The following is a 15,615-nucleotide window of genomic DNA, read 5'->3' on the forward strand; positions in this document are numbered from 1 at the left end:
AAAAAAGATAAAAAAAATCTAACAACTACAACAATATGTTAATTAATCCCATCCTCCTTACATTTGCTGCGAGGCTCCATATAGCCATTTAATTCATTTGTTTTTTCGCTCCATCCGGCATGCTTTGAATCGAACTGTCACATCCACCATTTGAAAAGGGGATTTTTCCCCCCCGAAATATAATGGATTTGTCACGGACATAACAAACAAGTAAGACATTTATACTTAATACAACTGAATAAATATGTGTATATATAGACATATATGTATGTACTTATTGATTTGTAAACCGCCACTTGGTTTCGTCTTCTCTCATCAACACCGACTATATCTCATTCCTCGCATTGTGATAGCCCTCTAAATCTCTACTATATATATATATATATATATATATATATATATATATATATATATATATATATATACATACACACACACACACACACACATATATATATATATATATATATATATATATATATATATATATATATATATATTAAAACCAAATTCGATGCTAAGAGATTTTTTTTCAATAAGTGAAAACAAAAGAAATTAAATATTTCAGACGACTCCAACCTTCTTCAGTGAGAGTGAGTAACATAGAGATTGTTATCCTCCTTCATTGTCGAGCTAAGCATTTTTCTATGTTGGCAAGATTATCCAATATTGCCAGGGATAAAAGAAATCTTTAATATTGCTTCACATTTTATGCAAATCAAATACAATTTACAATCTGATTGATATTTTTTTATTTTTCATTTTATTTTAATAGGAATCTCCGAATTATGACAACGTGCAAAAGTTGACTTATCTTGATATGTGTTTGGATGAGACTTTGAGATTGTATCCAATACTTATTGTGTAAGTTCTATTAATTTTGTTTCACATAAACTTGTAGAGTCTCAGATCATTTAATAAATATGAAAAACTTATGCAGGGTAGAATGATAAAATTGTCTCTCTTGAAAAGACATGATTCCATTTCTGTTTGATGAAACCCGGTTTTCTTTTTTTGTTGCAGACCATCTACTAGTTGACCAGCTGTGTACAAATCCCAAGAGCAATAGGAACCTTCTATCATGTCTGAAAGTGACACAATATTCAACAAACCAGATCAGAGATGCGCCACTTTACAACTTATGCTCTCTACTAATCCAAGTTATGACAACAGGACCATTGCCAGCACCCTCAAAATGCATAGCTGGATTATCACGATTAATAGGGACGTGGCAAGAGTGATGAAAACAAAGTTTCCAGCCATGGTTATGGGCTTTGGTGTGATTTTAAGTGAGGGCCGCATCATACCACCTTACATCTTCGAATTCAGCTTAAAAGTCAACATGAAAGTGTACTGGGATGTGCTGAAGAGTGGTGATCCCTCTGTGCAATCAGGTGGCCGCAGGACTCTGTGCCGGCCCACAAGTCCAAAGAGACCCAGGTTTAGCTTCAGAAGGAGTACTACGACTTTGTACCCTTTTCTCACTGGCCTCCACCGACCTGAACTCGCTGGACCACTTTGTTCGATCATACATCGAGAACATCACCAACATGACTTCCCACAGTATGAAAGCCAGCTTAATAGCCGCCATCCACCAAGTATTTGCCAAGTGGAAAAGGCATGCTCCCAGTTCTGGACCTGTATTGAGGCTGTGATTGAGGCTGAAGGCAGCTACATTGAATGGATGTCAGCTCTACTGCATAATCAAATTATCTGAATTCATTTCAATAAAAGTTGAATAAAACTGTAATGTTGTTTTCTTTAAGGAGACATTTTTATCGTCCCACCATTTATTTAATTTAAATTATTGGTGCAATATTTCAATGTATTCCAAATCAATCTATGCAATAACACTTATCATCTTATACATAAAATAATACATTTTTTCCTTATTCATTTGGCTATACACCCTTGTTTACAAAAGGTGCATACTTAAAAATGTTAAGCCAGTTAGTTTTGGTAAATATTGTTCTATGTTCTTAAAAACAAAAGATTCGTTTTCAACTGAATTCATTAAGTTTCATACGTTGTTCTTTTAATTGGAGTGTGAGCATTTACTCCTCCCACAGTCCTAAGACCTCTTCCTGCCACTAATGTCACCGTAAAGAAATCTAGAAGTCTAGAATAAATTTCTCAAATTTCACTGCTAACGTTCTTCCTCTTTTTTTTTATATGCGATTTTTATCAATTGAGTGTTATTTGTGTGATTAAATGCCTTAAAAATTGGTACAAACCTGATTTTGTGCAGATTGTAATGTCCGATAGCAGACAAAATGAATAAAGAAAAAATGGCTACTGTTTCTATTTATAAGCTGACGATCTTGTGAATTTATGAGATTTCTTATCACCTGATGTGCAAATGAGATGTCCAGTTTCAATAAAAAAAAAACTGTTTTTCATGTGTAATAGAGCCACTGACACTTGTAGCAGCAGGCGCATGCCACATATGCAAATGGCCGAGCTAGTGCACGAAGTGACGTCAGCAGAGGAAGAGAAAGGAAAGAAAAAGCAGAGAGAAAAAAGAACACAGGTGGACAGCAAGGGCGATGGGACAAGGTTTAGAGCTTAGTTGACAAAGTGAGACCTATTAGATTGAAGACTCTTTTGGACCCTATCCAAGAGGGACAGGCTAATGGTAGACACACCAACCCAGATGTGAAAGCAATACTCCATGCATGGTGGTCTTGTAGAGGTACAGGATACTTTCAGATGTGTATTTGTTGTATTTTCACTGTACTAAGAAGGTGGGATGTATGTATAACCCCCCAAAAAGGTACATATTTTACTATTTAAGCATACATGTGTATATATGTGTCTTTGTGGCCTATTTGGGTTTGTATGTGTATATACTTGTTTCAATTGTGGTGTTTGAATGTATATACGTCTCGCTAAAATGTCTGTTGGTTCTACACTATTTGGACCATATGTTTTCTTATCTAATATATATATATATATATATATATATATATATATATATATATATGACTATTTCATTTAATCACATACATTAATATACGAAAGTATAGATTTATGCATAAACTTTAAGTATTTACTTCAACAGTGTTCAATACGTAGGTAGAGCTAGGTAGTAAGTTATAAAATATATATGGCGATTAAGCTACACAGAATATTCCGTATTTCATCTATACTAAGATTCATCAGGCATAAGCCATATGAATCCTAGCATGGATGAAACGCGGAATATTCTGTGTAGCTTAATCGCCATGTATATATATATATATATATATATATATATATATATATATATATATATATATATATATATATAATGTACATAAGTCTATTTACGGCCCATGTTTAGTCTTGTCTAGGTGTGTTGATGCATGTCAAAACATAATTACATATACATATATGCATAACAACATACCTGTTTCTGCTGTCGACTGTCCATATCTTTTTTGGGTCTCCCTGGAGAATTTGCCATCCATCGTTTTGGGTGGGAGTTGGAAATTTGGTTTAACAAGACGGTTCAATGACCCAAGACGAATAATTGATTTTATACATATTTTATTTCACTCTCAGGCATTACGTCCAGCAGAGGCGTGATCGACGATCTTGGCTTGGTGGCTTTTCTACTTCTCACGTCTGAGACCTCTCCCCCTTTCAGATCATCTTCTTCCTTTGACGTCTTGAATCCAACTCAACACTTTGCTCCAGCAAACTGGAACACTTGACAGACAACAAGTTCTACCAGTCAGCTGTTCAGATACCTTCCGTTGCAAACTTAACCAGGTCATCAAGTTTGACATGTTTTGACAACTCATCAAAACATAGCTTCACATCTCTTGTTTACTTCACCAGTTAGATAGATAGATAGATAGATAGATAGATAGATACACTAATAATTAGATAAATTAATAGATACACAGATGATAGGTAATTTACCTCTTCTGCTTGGCCAACTGTATAACAGTTTTCTAGCACGATAGAGGGAACCCACCTTCCTTGCAGCAGTCTTCGTAATGTCCTCAATGTATTTGTTCTAGTTCATATTGCCTGTGAATGTAAGGTTGAGGAGTTTGAAAGAAGAATTCTCAGATAGGGTGTTATTTGTCATGGATATCAGTGGTTGGAGAGGTGTCTTGTAATTGTTAAAGGAGAGCAGCTTAGTCTTACTAGTATTAAATGTTACCATCCATTTATGGCCCCATTTCACTACGGTCTGGAGGTAATTTTTTAAGGATTCTGCCATTGTCTCACGTCAAGTACAAATCTAAAACAGTTTTGACTAAAAATGTCTCCCTCAAAATCAACTCCTCAAAAATATTTCCTCCGAATTGAAACTCCTAAAAATGGAAACTCCAAAGATGTCATTATGAAACATTCAGCAGCTAAAATGAGGTTTTTAAATTTAATCGATAAAAGGAAAAACACGAACATCAAAATTTTTATCTGCTTATTGGTGTCTTAAGATTGCACATACTCTGCAGGGATGAGGGGGGTGGAGAAACAAAGAGGTCCTAATACATTGTCTACTAACTAGTGATTAAATGATTTAAATATATTTTCTGGTTCTGATAAAATTACCGATTCTGTTCTAAGTTTCGCATACCAATACAATTACTGATTTCGATTTTTTAAAACCTCTAAATATTAGAGTTGTTTTTTTTTTCATTTTTGGATTACTGTAAAAGCGCATGTAATTTTGTGCACAATGTAAAAAAATCTACTTGGGGAGGGGTCTATAGATTTTAGTTTTACTAATAGTTTAAAATCAAAAACAAATATTTATATTATCATTTAGTACCAACTATAGAAAAGTATGTTTACAAAAAAAAATTAAAAGAATCGTTTTTAGCATCGTAAAAAAAGGCACAAATTTGTTATAATTCCAATATCTATTCCAATACCCTAAAAGTTCCGATTTTTCCGATCTTGATTCACAAAATTACTGTTTGTCTCCATGACGTCATTTTATATCTGGTTTTCTTCACTAACTTCCATGTTTCCAAGTCGTATTGCCGTTTGACCTCGCATTATTAGTGCACATGAATGTAGTGTTAGGGTTTTTACCAACAGAACAAGTTGTTACAATGAACAAACGTTGAACCATGTTTAACGAAAGGGGCACATAGAAAGCGCAGACATTCTTTAGGGGGAAGGGGGGAATCGTTCTGGACAAAGCGTGAAGCTACTTAATGTAGGAAACTAACAAGAATAAAAGGTGACTATTGCAAAGACAAGAAATGTCTATTGACCTTAGTCTTGAAAAGTTCTGTTAAAATCTGCAAGGACCTGTGACATAGTGGATAAGGTATTTGATAAAATTTAGTCGTAAGATACACTCTTCTGGAGATTAAAGCTTCAATACTCAGTTCGGGCGACATTCAAAACACAACTGTGAATTAATTAGTTACCTCTGTGGATTATATAAAAGGTTCCATTCAAAATTTTGTGCAGATTCCTGAGTTCGATAGAAAGATTCCCGAATTCGACAAGATGGACCTAAAGAAGATGGAAGATTACATTGGCTGAAACGTTATGTAAATTAACACTCAAGATGAGAACAGTAGTCCGAATAATCCAAACAATTCAAATTATCAATCCTTATCTCAAAAATTTATAAACATGGTATCTTTTAGTTGTAATTTGTAATTCGTAAATCTAATGATAATAAAAAAAATTAAGTTTTTTTTTCTTTTTTTTTTTTTACGCTTTTTCAGGCTGTCAAGAGAATCTAAAGAGGATTGCATTATAAAAGGAATCAAAATTCCGAAGAATACTGGAATTTTCTTTCCAATTATGTGTTTACATTATGATTCCAGATATTGGAATGAGCCGGAAAAGTTTAATCCTGAAAAGTGAGTATTAAATTCTTGAAGTGCTGAAACGGGGGAATCTTGAAGGCGAGGGAGTGCTAAGCTTATTTTCTTACTCTCTTTTATATGAAAACTTGTGAACTGAAAATACTGTTAAAAAAGATTCTTTTCCATTTGAGCAAACATTGGTTAAGTTGGTAGTTGTTGTCCACGATGAGCTTTTGTCTTTTGCTTTAACTTTCATAATAAATTTCAGGTTTCATTAAATTGTTTTTCATGTATTCATTATAATGTTTCTTTGGCTCAAGCCTATACCAACTCTAAGCTACTCAACTTTATTTCTTTATCTGGAAAATTATTATACATTATATATATATATATATATATATATATATATATATATATATATATATATATATATATATATATATATATATATATATATATATAAAGTTCAGATATTTAATTTAAATATTTTACATTCACAGAGAGCGCTTAATTATTTTCCTTGGAAAACAAAATGCAAATTGTTTTATTGCGTCGTGCAGGAACTAAACTTAATTCGTTTAGAATCTTCTACATTAAAACGAGTCAATGGAAACGGCTGTTCAACAAAGTGTGTGCAGCACAGGTCAAACAGAAGATAAGGTGGCTAAGCTTTATAACTTTATAAATAAAATAACCAGTAGAGTGAAACGTTTCATTTTTTTTTAAGATCCTTTCACACTTGAGTTGGTTTTATCAAATACTAGCAGGTAGACCCGACGTTACCCGGGATTGAATGAGAAACAGCAAATATTCCACATTTCCAATACTTTTATTGTCATCAGTCGGTAAAATCGCTCATTTTTCAATCAAATCGATTAATTACCTCCTCTAGTTGGGGATCCAATCTCGGTGCTTCTGAAGGAAACTTTATATGCCTCCCTGCAGTGATTTATTTCACAATACATTGTAGTCTACATTGCACTGTATTTTGTATATATAATGGCTTCAATAAAAGTTTCAAATGCAAAAGTTAAGTATCATGGTTCACTTGTGCTCTCAACAGAAACACTCATTTCAATCACGCCACTGTCATATCAAAGAATGTACTGTTGATTTTATACACTGGGCCTTTCTGCTTTTGTGGTGATAAAACTTCTCAAATGCACACAGACACACACACAAAGTGCGTTTTATATATAAGTAGAGATAGAGATAGGTCAAGGTATATAAAATATAGATGAAGGTGCATCAACTATGGATTAAAGTGTATCAAATCTCAATACTATCAATATCAATAATATCAAATGTGATAATTAGGGCTATGACAACAGCATATTCTTTTCATTGTTTTGACTCTGAAGTATATATCCGACACAGTTAGACACAGTTAATCAATCCAGAATCACATCACTCTATCTAAAAACATATAATATTTTAACTGATATATACTTGAGAGTCAAAATAATGAAAAGAATATTCTCTTGTTATAGCCCTAGTGATAATGTAATTAGTTAAAATATTGTTAGATATTTTTAAAAGCCCAAAACGTTACTTCAAGTTCAGTTTTATGCAAAATATTTGTTTAAATGATATTGCCCACCTTTGTTTTTATTTCAGCTTCAGTAAAGAAAACAAAGCAAAACAAACACCATTTACATATCTTCCTTTCGGGGGCGGACCAAGAGTTTGTGCTGGAATGCGTTTGGCTGAACTTGAATTCAAGATGGCTGCTGTGCAAATGTTGAGGAAATTTCGTCTTGTTCCATGTGAAAAGACTGAAGTAAGTAATCTTCAATGATCATTTTTATATAAAATACTTCATATTGAAAGCGGCTTAAAATAACCAGATTTCATCTTTGCTTAATATTAATAATTTAGAGTTATATCCAACTATGATTTAATGCCAATTTCGGAGCAAAAAAAAATTCTGACCATTCTTGCACAAATCTAAGTCATCATATGAAAATTCCCTGTTCTTAGAGACAATTGTCAGATGAAAACAACACAGAATCTAGGTAAACACTTCATCAAATCTCCACACTAACGTACTGTACTTGCAATAATCCTTATCCCTGAGTGGCTTCCGGGCCTTAATAAGTGGTGACCACCGTGTAAAAAAAAAAAGGTAAAAATCCATGTAAACGCCATCGAAAGTGATAAAGGTGATTTGAAGGTGATATAAGCCAAAACTTGATTTTAAAAAACAAAATCCAAATATCCGCAAACAACTCGTATTCATATAAAAAAAAAAAGCTTTCAAACAAGCTCCTCAGAAATCAAGGCAAACTTACACAAAGTAGTTAAGAAATTATCCAAAGGAAAATTTACATGGTGTCTATAGAGCTGAAAATTCCTTCCATGTCAGCAGACTTTTCACATTAGAAATTTCTAAAAACCAAGGGCAGATAATTTAATGGCAGTGGAGGCAACTAGGTTAAGATCAATTATCGGCTTATAAAATCAGGTTTAAAACAAGAATTTAAATGGGTTTTTACAAAGAATACAAATGAAAAATATAAAGTGATTTTTTAAACATTTCAAGTTAAAATTAAATTGAAATGAATTAGATAGAAATACTGTATTATGTTAAGTAATTATTCTTTTGGAAGACAGATTTTCAAAATTTGATTTATATAATTTATATAACAACCCACATGCACATGAAATCCTTGCGTATAGGTACACTCCCCCAGACCTATATATATATATATACTAACACTCACGCACACATAAATACACACAAACGCACATATATATATATATATATATATATATATAGAGAGAGAGAGAGAGAGAGAGAGAGAGAGAGAGAGAGGGAGAGAGAGAGAGAGAGATGCACACACACGCACACATTTTTTTGTTATACACACAAACACAACTTCAGACAGATATCGATCTCATATATCTAAAATCATGTACAAGAAGAAAATAAATATATATATACTAGCAGGTAGAACCAACGTTACCCGGAATTGAATGATCAACGAATGTTTCACAATCCCATATTTTTATTGTCATCGAAATCGGTGAAATCACCCATTTTTTTTTTCAATCAAATCAATTGATTGCCTGCTCCAGTTGGGGACCCATCGTGGTGCACCTGGAGGAAGCTCACATGCCTCTCATAGTGACTTAGTTCACAATACATTGCACTGTAGAGAACCCACTGTCAGTTTTATGAAATTATTTTTTATATACAATGGCTTGAATTAAAGTTTAAAATGCAAAAGTCAATTATCATGGTTCAATTGTGCTTTAAACAGAAACATTCATTTCGAACGTGCCCCTACTGTTGATTTTATGTGTCGAGCCTTTTGACTTGTGGGATAATGAAACTTCTCAAATGCACTTGTGATGTTAGGCTGTGTAAGGTGTTAACTTTGATCAAAATTACTTGTTCCTTCTTTCAGCGGATTATTTTGATTACCTATACTTATCGAAGACATTCCAATACAAAACCTATCTCAGAACACTGCCAGGCACATATAGATAAAAATCGGCCCAGCAGTTTTCGGGTCCATAGGGAACGAACTCACAGACACACAGACACACACACACAAAGTTCCTTTTATATAATAGTAGAGATAAAGATAAATATTGAATGAACAGACCAACTGTTTTGAAACCACGTTAAGGTACAATATTTTTATTAAAAGAAAAAATAATTCGATTTTTTTTAAATTATTTTTTCTTTTTAAGTACGTACATACTCATACGTTTACAGATATATAATACATAAACATACATACATATACATAATATATATACATGCATACACGCATACACATGTACACATATAGCTATATACACACACACACACACACACACACACATATATATATATACATACATACACATACACACATATACACGTACACATATAGGTATAGTGGCTTTCTTCAGTCTTGACAGACTATGGATACCCACTGTAAGAATGCCTGTGCATGGAATTTTTGTGGCAAGAGTTGTGCAATCTTTAACCACACCTCTCCTGAGACAGTGTTGTTAAATACCAGTGGCAAGTGAAGGTTCAGCACGACTAGAAACAATGCCAAGATAAGCGGAGAGAACATACAGTGACTAAAATTCCCAAATGGTCACCCATCTGGTACTAGCCAGGCTCAAATTTGCTTAACTTTCGTGATCTGACGAGAACTGGTATGTCAACCTTATTATCTATGCTGTACATATAGCTATGCATATACACACACACACACACACACACACATGTATGCATACGTACACACCTATATGACTACAAACCCACACAAGTGCACATATATACATAGACACATATATATGAGGGACGTGCAATAAGTAATGCCCCGACTCACTTCCAGTTGTCTGATTTAGCTGAAATTTTGTATGTGCAACGATTTATATCTCTACGGGTTATGTGGCAAATTACAGCTCTGAACTAATTGTGGTTTCTGTTTTACAGGTGTTTGAACTGAGTCAGGTGTGAAATGGAGCCTGTTGAATGCCAAGCAGTGATCCGGTTTTTGTATTTGAAAGGACGCACACCACAGGAGACTTTTGATGAAATGAAAAAACTTATGATGATAATGCCCCATCATATGACCTTGTAAAACGCTGGCATCGTGAATTCAAACATGGCCGGAAGTCTGTGGAAACAGCTCCCAGACCTGGTCGCCCCCCCCCCTTTGCCATTGATGAGGCATCTGTCCGTCAAGTTTAGGCTGCCATTTTGGAAGATCGGCGCATTACTATTCGCCAAATAGCCCAAGATGTCAAGATTAGTACAGGGTCTGTGGAAACTATCATTCATGACCATTTGCATATGCATAAGGTGTCTGCCAGATGGATTCCCAGGTTGCTCACACCATTCCAGAAGCGAGAACGCGTTGAGTGCTTTAGGATGAATTTGGAGATGTGCTAAGAAGATGAGTCAAAGTTTTTCAAAAGACTGATTACACAGGACCTGGGTCCATCACTATGATCCAGAGACCAAAGCCCAGTCAATGCAATGGAAGCACTTGGACTCACTACCTCCAAAGAAGGCAAGGGTGCAGCCCTCCACTGGCAAGATCATGCTCACAGTCTTCTGGGACCAGGATGGAGTAGTGATGACAGATTTCCTGGCAAAGGGTACCACAATTACAGATGCCTATTATGCTTCACTTTTGAGGAAATTAAGGGAAGCTATCAAAATCAAGAGGCAGGGCAAGATCAACAAAGGTACCCTCCTCCTGCAGGACAACGCTTCGGTCCACAACTCGCATGTCGCCAGATCAGAAGCACAGTCGTGTGGTTATGAAATCCTTCCTAATCCTTCCTACTCTCCTGACCTTGCACCCTCTGACTTTCACCTCTTCCTAGCCATGAAGTTGTTTTTGAAAGGAAAGCGTTTCCCAGATGATGCAGCCTTGATTTCTGAAGTCAGGTCGTGGTTGGAGGACCAACCTGGGGTGTTCTACAAAAACGGTCTCCAGAGCTGCATCAAACGATGGGAGAAATGCATAACTCTTGGTGGTTCCTAGGTAGAGAAAGACTAATAACTGTGCCAAGTTTCGTTGCTCTACTACTATGGGAAGTGGGTCAGGGGCATTACTTATTGCACGCCCCTCATAAATACACCCATGCAAACATATTTATATAAATGCACACAGATAAATAACATATAAATATGTGCATACATATACAGGCATATGATAGCCTAGCAGGCTGCCTGGCATTGCCTGATCGTAAAATACATTTAGATATGATATTTTAATTAATGAAGATTTCATCCTTATTAATGTTGAGCCAATTCTCTATTGATTATTATATTTTACCCAATATATAATAGTGATTTCAAAAGTTTTTTTAAAAATATAACTTGGAACCACAAACATTTAGCTCTCTGACAGTGTTTGCTATCATTTAAGCTAACGATACATGCATAATAAAGCTAAACAAATTAACACAAATGCACATGCACAGAGCATACACATTACATCGAAATATGCCTACCAAGTTTCAATTTTTCAATTTTGACACCTTAGCATCTATTTTACCGGCTAAGAAACAAATCAAATTTATTCCACACATCTGAATTCCTTATATATTAAGTTTCAGGTCTGCAGATAAAAAAATTGGCAGAGTAGTTTGTTAGAGCAATAGGAACATTACAGAGATCACAGAAAATACTGAAGAGATGATAATGGAAGTCCTATATGACTTGTTTGAATATCCTAGCCTAATAAGTTGGCATTCTTCAATGAGGTTCCCCAAACTCAAGGCCAGAAATACCAGTGTGTCAAATGTCATCACAGCAAGGCTCGAGTTAAAAAAGACTCTGGAAAAAATAAATAAATTATGTCTAAACCTTAAAAAGAGAAGATATTAAAGCTAAATTTTTAGCTTGATGTTATTTAATGAATATGAGTACATCTGGGTCTTTCCTCTTTGCAAGATTGTGACTGGATGGTTAAGCCATAAATTCGGTTGATAGACCTACAGGAGAAAGACGTTGAAAGGCATGCAAACCTCAAGCTAGAAACACTCACTCCGACTACAAGATTTATTCCATACAGTGACTTACAAGTTTTATTTCTCGAACTGTAGCAAGACTACTCTGCTACTTCAATGATATATATCCTTTTCGGGGGATCATATTCTAATTATATTTCTTGTTTGTTAAGTTCAATCATATTTTTTATCTTATTTGACTTTGAGAAATAAGTAAAAAATGTGGCTTAAGCAAAGAGTACAATTGTTCTTTTATAGTGAAAATTTTTTGAGTGAATACGAAAAACTTATCCTGCCCATAAGAAGCCAGAACTTCAAAAGATGCCGAAATCTTATTTTCATTCTTGACCAGAGAGTGGTACAAGATTACATAAAAAAAAATTTATATTCACAAGATTTGCTTTGGTCAACTTCTCTTAAAGAGGGGGAGATCAATTTCTCTTCAGGGGTAATAACTCTTTGAATTATATGGATTCTTCAAACTACTGTTCTCATCTTGAGTGCTATTTTTACAATGTTTCAATGGATGTAAAATCCAGTTTTCTTCAGTTGCATCTTGTCGACTTCAGGAATTTTTTTGTTGAACAGAACCCTTTATTTAATCTACGGAGGTAGCATGTTCTCATTCCATCAGCCATGACTGAGTAGAAGTCCTAAATAATTCATAATTATATTTTAAGTGTCACCCGCACTGAAGCTTGAACTTTCAAACTCCAGAAGAGTGTAACTTACAATTGAATATTACCAAGTATTTTATCCACTATGCCACAGGTCCTTATTCTGACAGAGCTAAAATAACCAGATTTAATCTTTGCTTTAATATTAACTAGCAAGGGGACCCAACTATGCCCAGAATTGGATGAGGATCAACGAATTTTTCATGCTTCCAATATGTTGTAATCAAAATCGGTGCAATTGCTCATTTTTCACTCAAATCGATTGATTTCCTGTTTCAATTGAGAACCCACTGTGGTGCACCAGGAGTAATCTTCACATGCTTCCTCACAATGACTTAGTTCACAATAGAGAACCTACTGTTGATTTTATGAAATTATTTTATATAATGGCTTGAATTAAAGATTAAAATACAAAAGTCAAGTATTATGGTTCAATTATGCTATAAACAGAAACATTCATTTCGAACGCGCCTCTGTCATATCAAAGAACCTATTGTTTATTTTATACGCCGAACCCTTCGGCTTGTGTGGTGATAAAACATCTCAAAGGTACTTGTGATATTAGGCTGTTAACATTGGACAAAATTGGACAGTTCCTTCTTTATTAGGATTTTTTCTGATTATCGATTTTGGATACATATCTGATAAAAAAAAACTCTCTAAGAACACTCCCTGACGCATAAAGTATATTTGTGTGAAATTACAAAACAAAATCAGCCCAGCCGTTTCAGAATCAACAGGGAACAAACTTATACACATACACACATACACACACACACACTAAGTGCATTTTTATATATACATAGAGAAGAGATTTTACTTTTTGTTTGCAAAGTTTGTAAGTAAAGACTTTCAATCGCATTATTCACTAATTTTTATCTCTAAAAATGAGGGAAAAAAACAATAAAAAGAATGAAATAGTTGTTTTACTTAAATAACTTGTTTTTTCTTTGCAGAAAAAGATTGAATTTTCCAAGGCGGGACTTCTAAAACCGGTTAATGGAATTTGGATCCGACTTGAACATCGTTAAATAATTTTTTTCTTTAAAGATTTGTAAAAATAAATGTTATTATAACACAAAGATTTGTCTCATATATATATATATATATATATATAGAGAGAGAGAGAGAGAGAGAGAGAGAGAGAAAGAGATAGATAGATAGATAGATAGATAGATAGATAGATAACAAGTAGAGCAGTATCATAGTATGAATTCCTTTATTTACACAAACCACAAACATTATTGGCTACATAATTTGCACAGTAGAAATTCATTACAAAAATTCTTTACTGAATGTACTCTAAATATATTTGAATAGCTGGAACTCTCTGTATTTCCTAGAAATGATTGAGAACAACTATATATTTTTGCTTCTAGCGTGGAACCTCATGTTATACTATTCTTGATCTAATCTAAAATGAAATCAAATGTATCTTTGCTGTGACGCATACAAAGATCCATTAGTTACTCTGTCTCCCAGCCCTAAATCCCATACACAGAGCCATGATATTATCATATTGTGACACCAAAATCAAGACCAACATTGAATTTCTCATAAAATTTTACCTAAAATTTGTGTTTCATCTTTGTGTGCAGATTTGCTTTTAACTACATCTCTGGATAGTTAGAAAGACATGAAAACCATACTTATATCAATAATTTTTTTCAAGTATTTGCAAGCATCATTTTCTTAATTTTTTTAAAAGTGAAATACAAAACCTTTAACGTCCATTTTTGTTGCCTGGACTCGTTTCCAAAAATATAAGTAAAACTTTTTTTTAAACATATTTAACATAATTTTCTTTTTACTATTATATAAATAAAGAAAAAAAAAGACAAAAAAGAGATTTTAAAATATTTTATAATTATAGACCGTGTTATACAAATTTTGCATAAATATTGTCTCATTTTTGTTTCATTTTTTCATTTTCATTTAATATTTATTGTTTGTATTGATTTTGTATTATTAATAAACTCTTTAAAAAATGAACATTAACTAATAAAATATATTTTAATCAACTTATGAATATAACATATTTTTTTATTCTTTTAAAGCAAATTTTTTTTATTATTCTTATCAAACATTATATTTTCCATATGTATTTCATAAATGATGTTATCAAATTTTTGAAAATAAAGTTAATTGTTTTTATTCTTTTATTAATGATTTTGAGTTATTAATTATGCCAACTTAACCTTGAGCCATCATTATTGATACACATTGAACCATGGTTAGAAATTGATACACATTGAACCATAGTTAGAAATTGTAAACTGTTTTTGACTCCTACTGTGTGAGGGGGTATGAGACCAATGAATTCGCCAATAGTTTTTATAACCACCGGCTGTGCTAACCAACCAATGAAAACCTTCCAGAGTTACTATAAAAATTGTCGAATTCATTGGTCTCATACCCCCCTGGGCACGACGTTAAACTGCGACCATTTCTATCTTACTAACCAAATTAACCAACTAATACCTAACATAATGTTTCCAGTTTTTGTTAAAAACAAAAATATAAAATCACTTTTTAAAACCTTTTCTTTGTAAATTTCCTTTTTGTTAAATAATTTTTTGTATGATTGTTTTTGCAAACCTTTGTCAAAAAAAATGTATATTTGTTAATTTTTGTGCATATGTTTATATGTATTTGAAAAGTATTCTATTTGTATGTTTATATATTTTTTTAAAGTGTTT

General features: G+C 33.4%; 1 protein-coding gene across 1 annotated transcript in view; it reads left to right on the forward strand.

Moving 5' to 3' along the window:
- LOC145300397 (cytochrome P450 3A14-like) overlaps nucleotides 1–14,806 on the forward strand; it is a 67,603-nt gene extending 52,797 nt beyond the window's left edge. Inside the window, exons 11-14 of the mRNA XM_080144480.1 lie at nucleotides 776–864; nucleotides 5,685–5,822; nucleotides 7,386–7,548; nucleotides 13,873–14,806. Coding sequence (XP_080000606.1) covers nucleotides 776–864; nucleotides 5,685–5,822; nucleotides 7,386–7,548; nucleotides 13,873–13,947 — 465 coding nt within the window. The 3' untranslated portion in view covers nucleotides 13,948–14,806. The remainder of the gene's footprint in view (nucleotides 1–775; nucleotides 865–5,684; nucleotides 5,823–7,385; nucleotides 7,549–13,872) is intronic.
- The last annotated feature ends 809 nt before the right edge of the window (nucleotides 14,807–15,615 follow it).

Source organism: Euprymna scolopes, chromosome 2 (assembly GCF_053919585.1).
Source record: "Euprymna scolopes isolate OS-2025 chromosome 2, ASM5391958v1, whole genome shotgun sequence".
Classification (NCBI taxonomy): Eukaryota; Metazoa; Mollusca; class Cephalopoda; order Sepiida; family Sepiolidae; genus Euprymna; species Euprymna scolopes.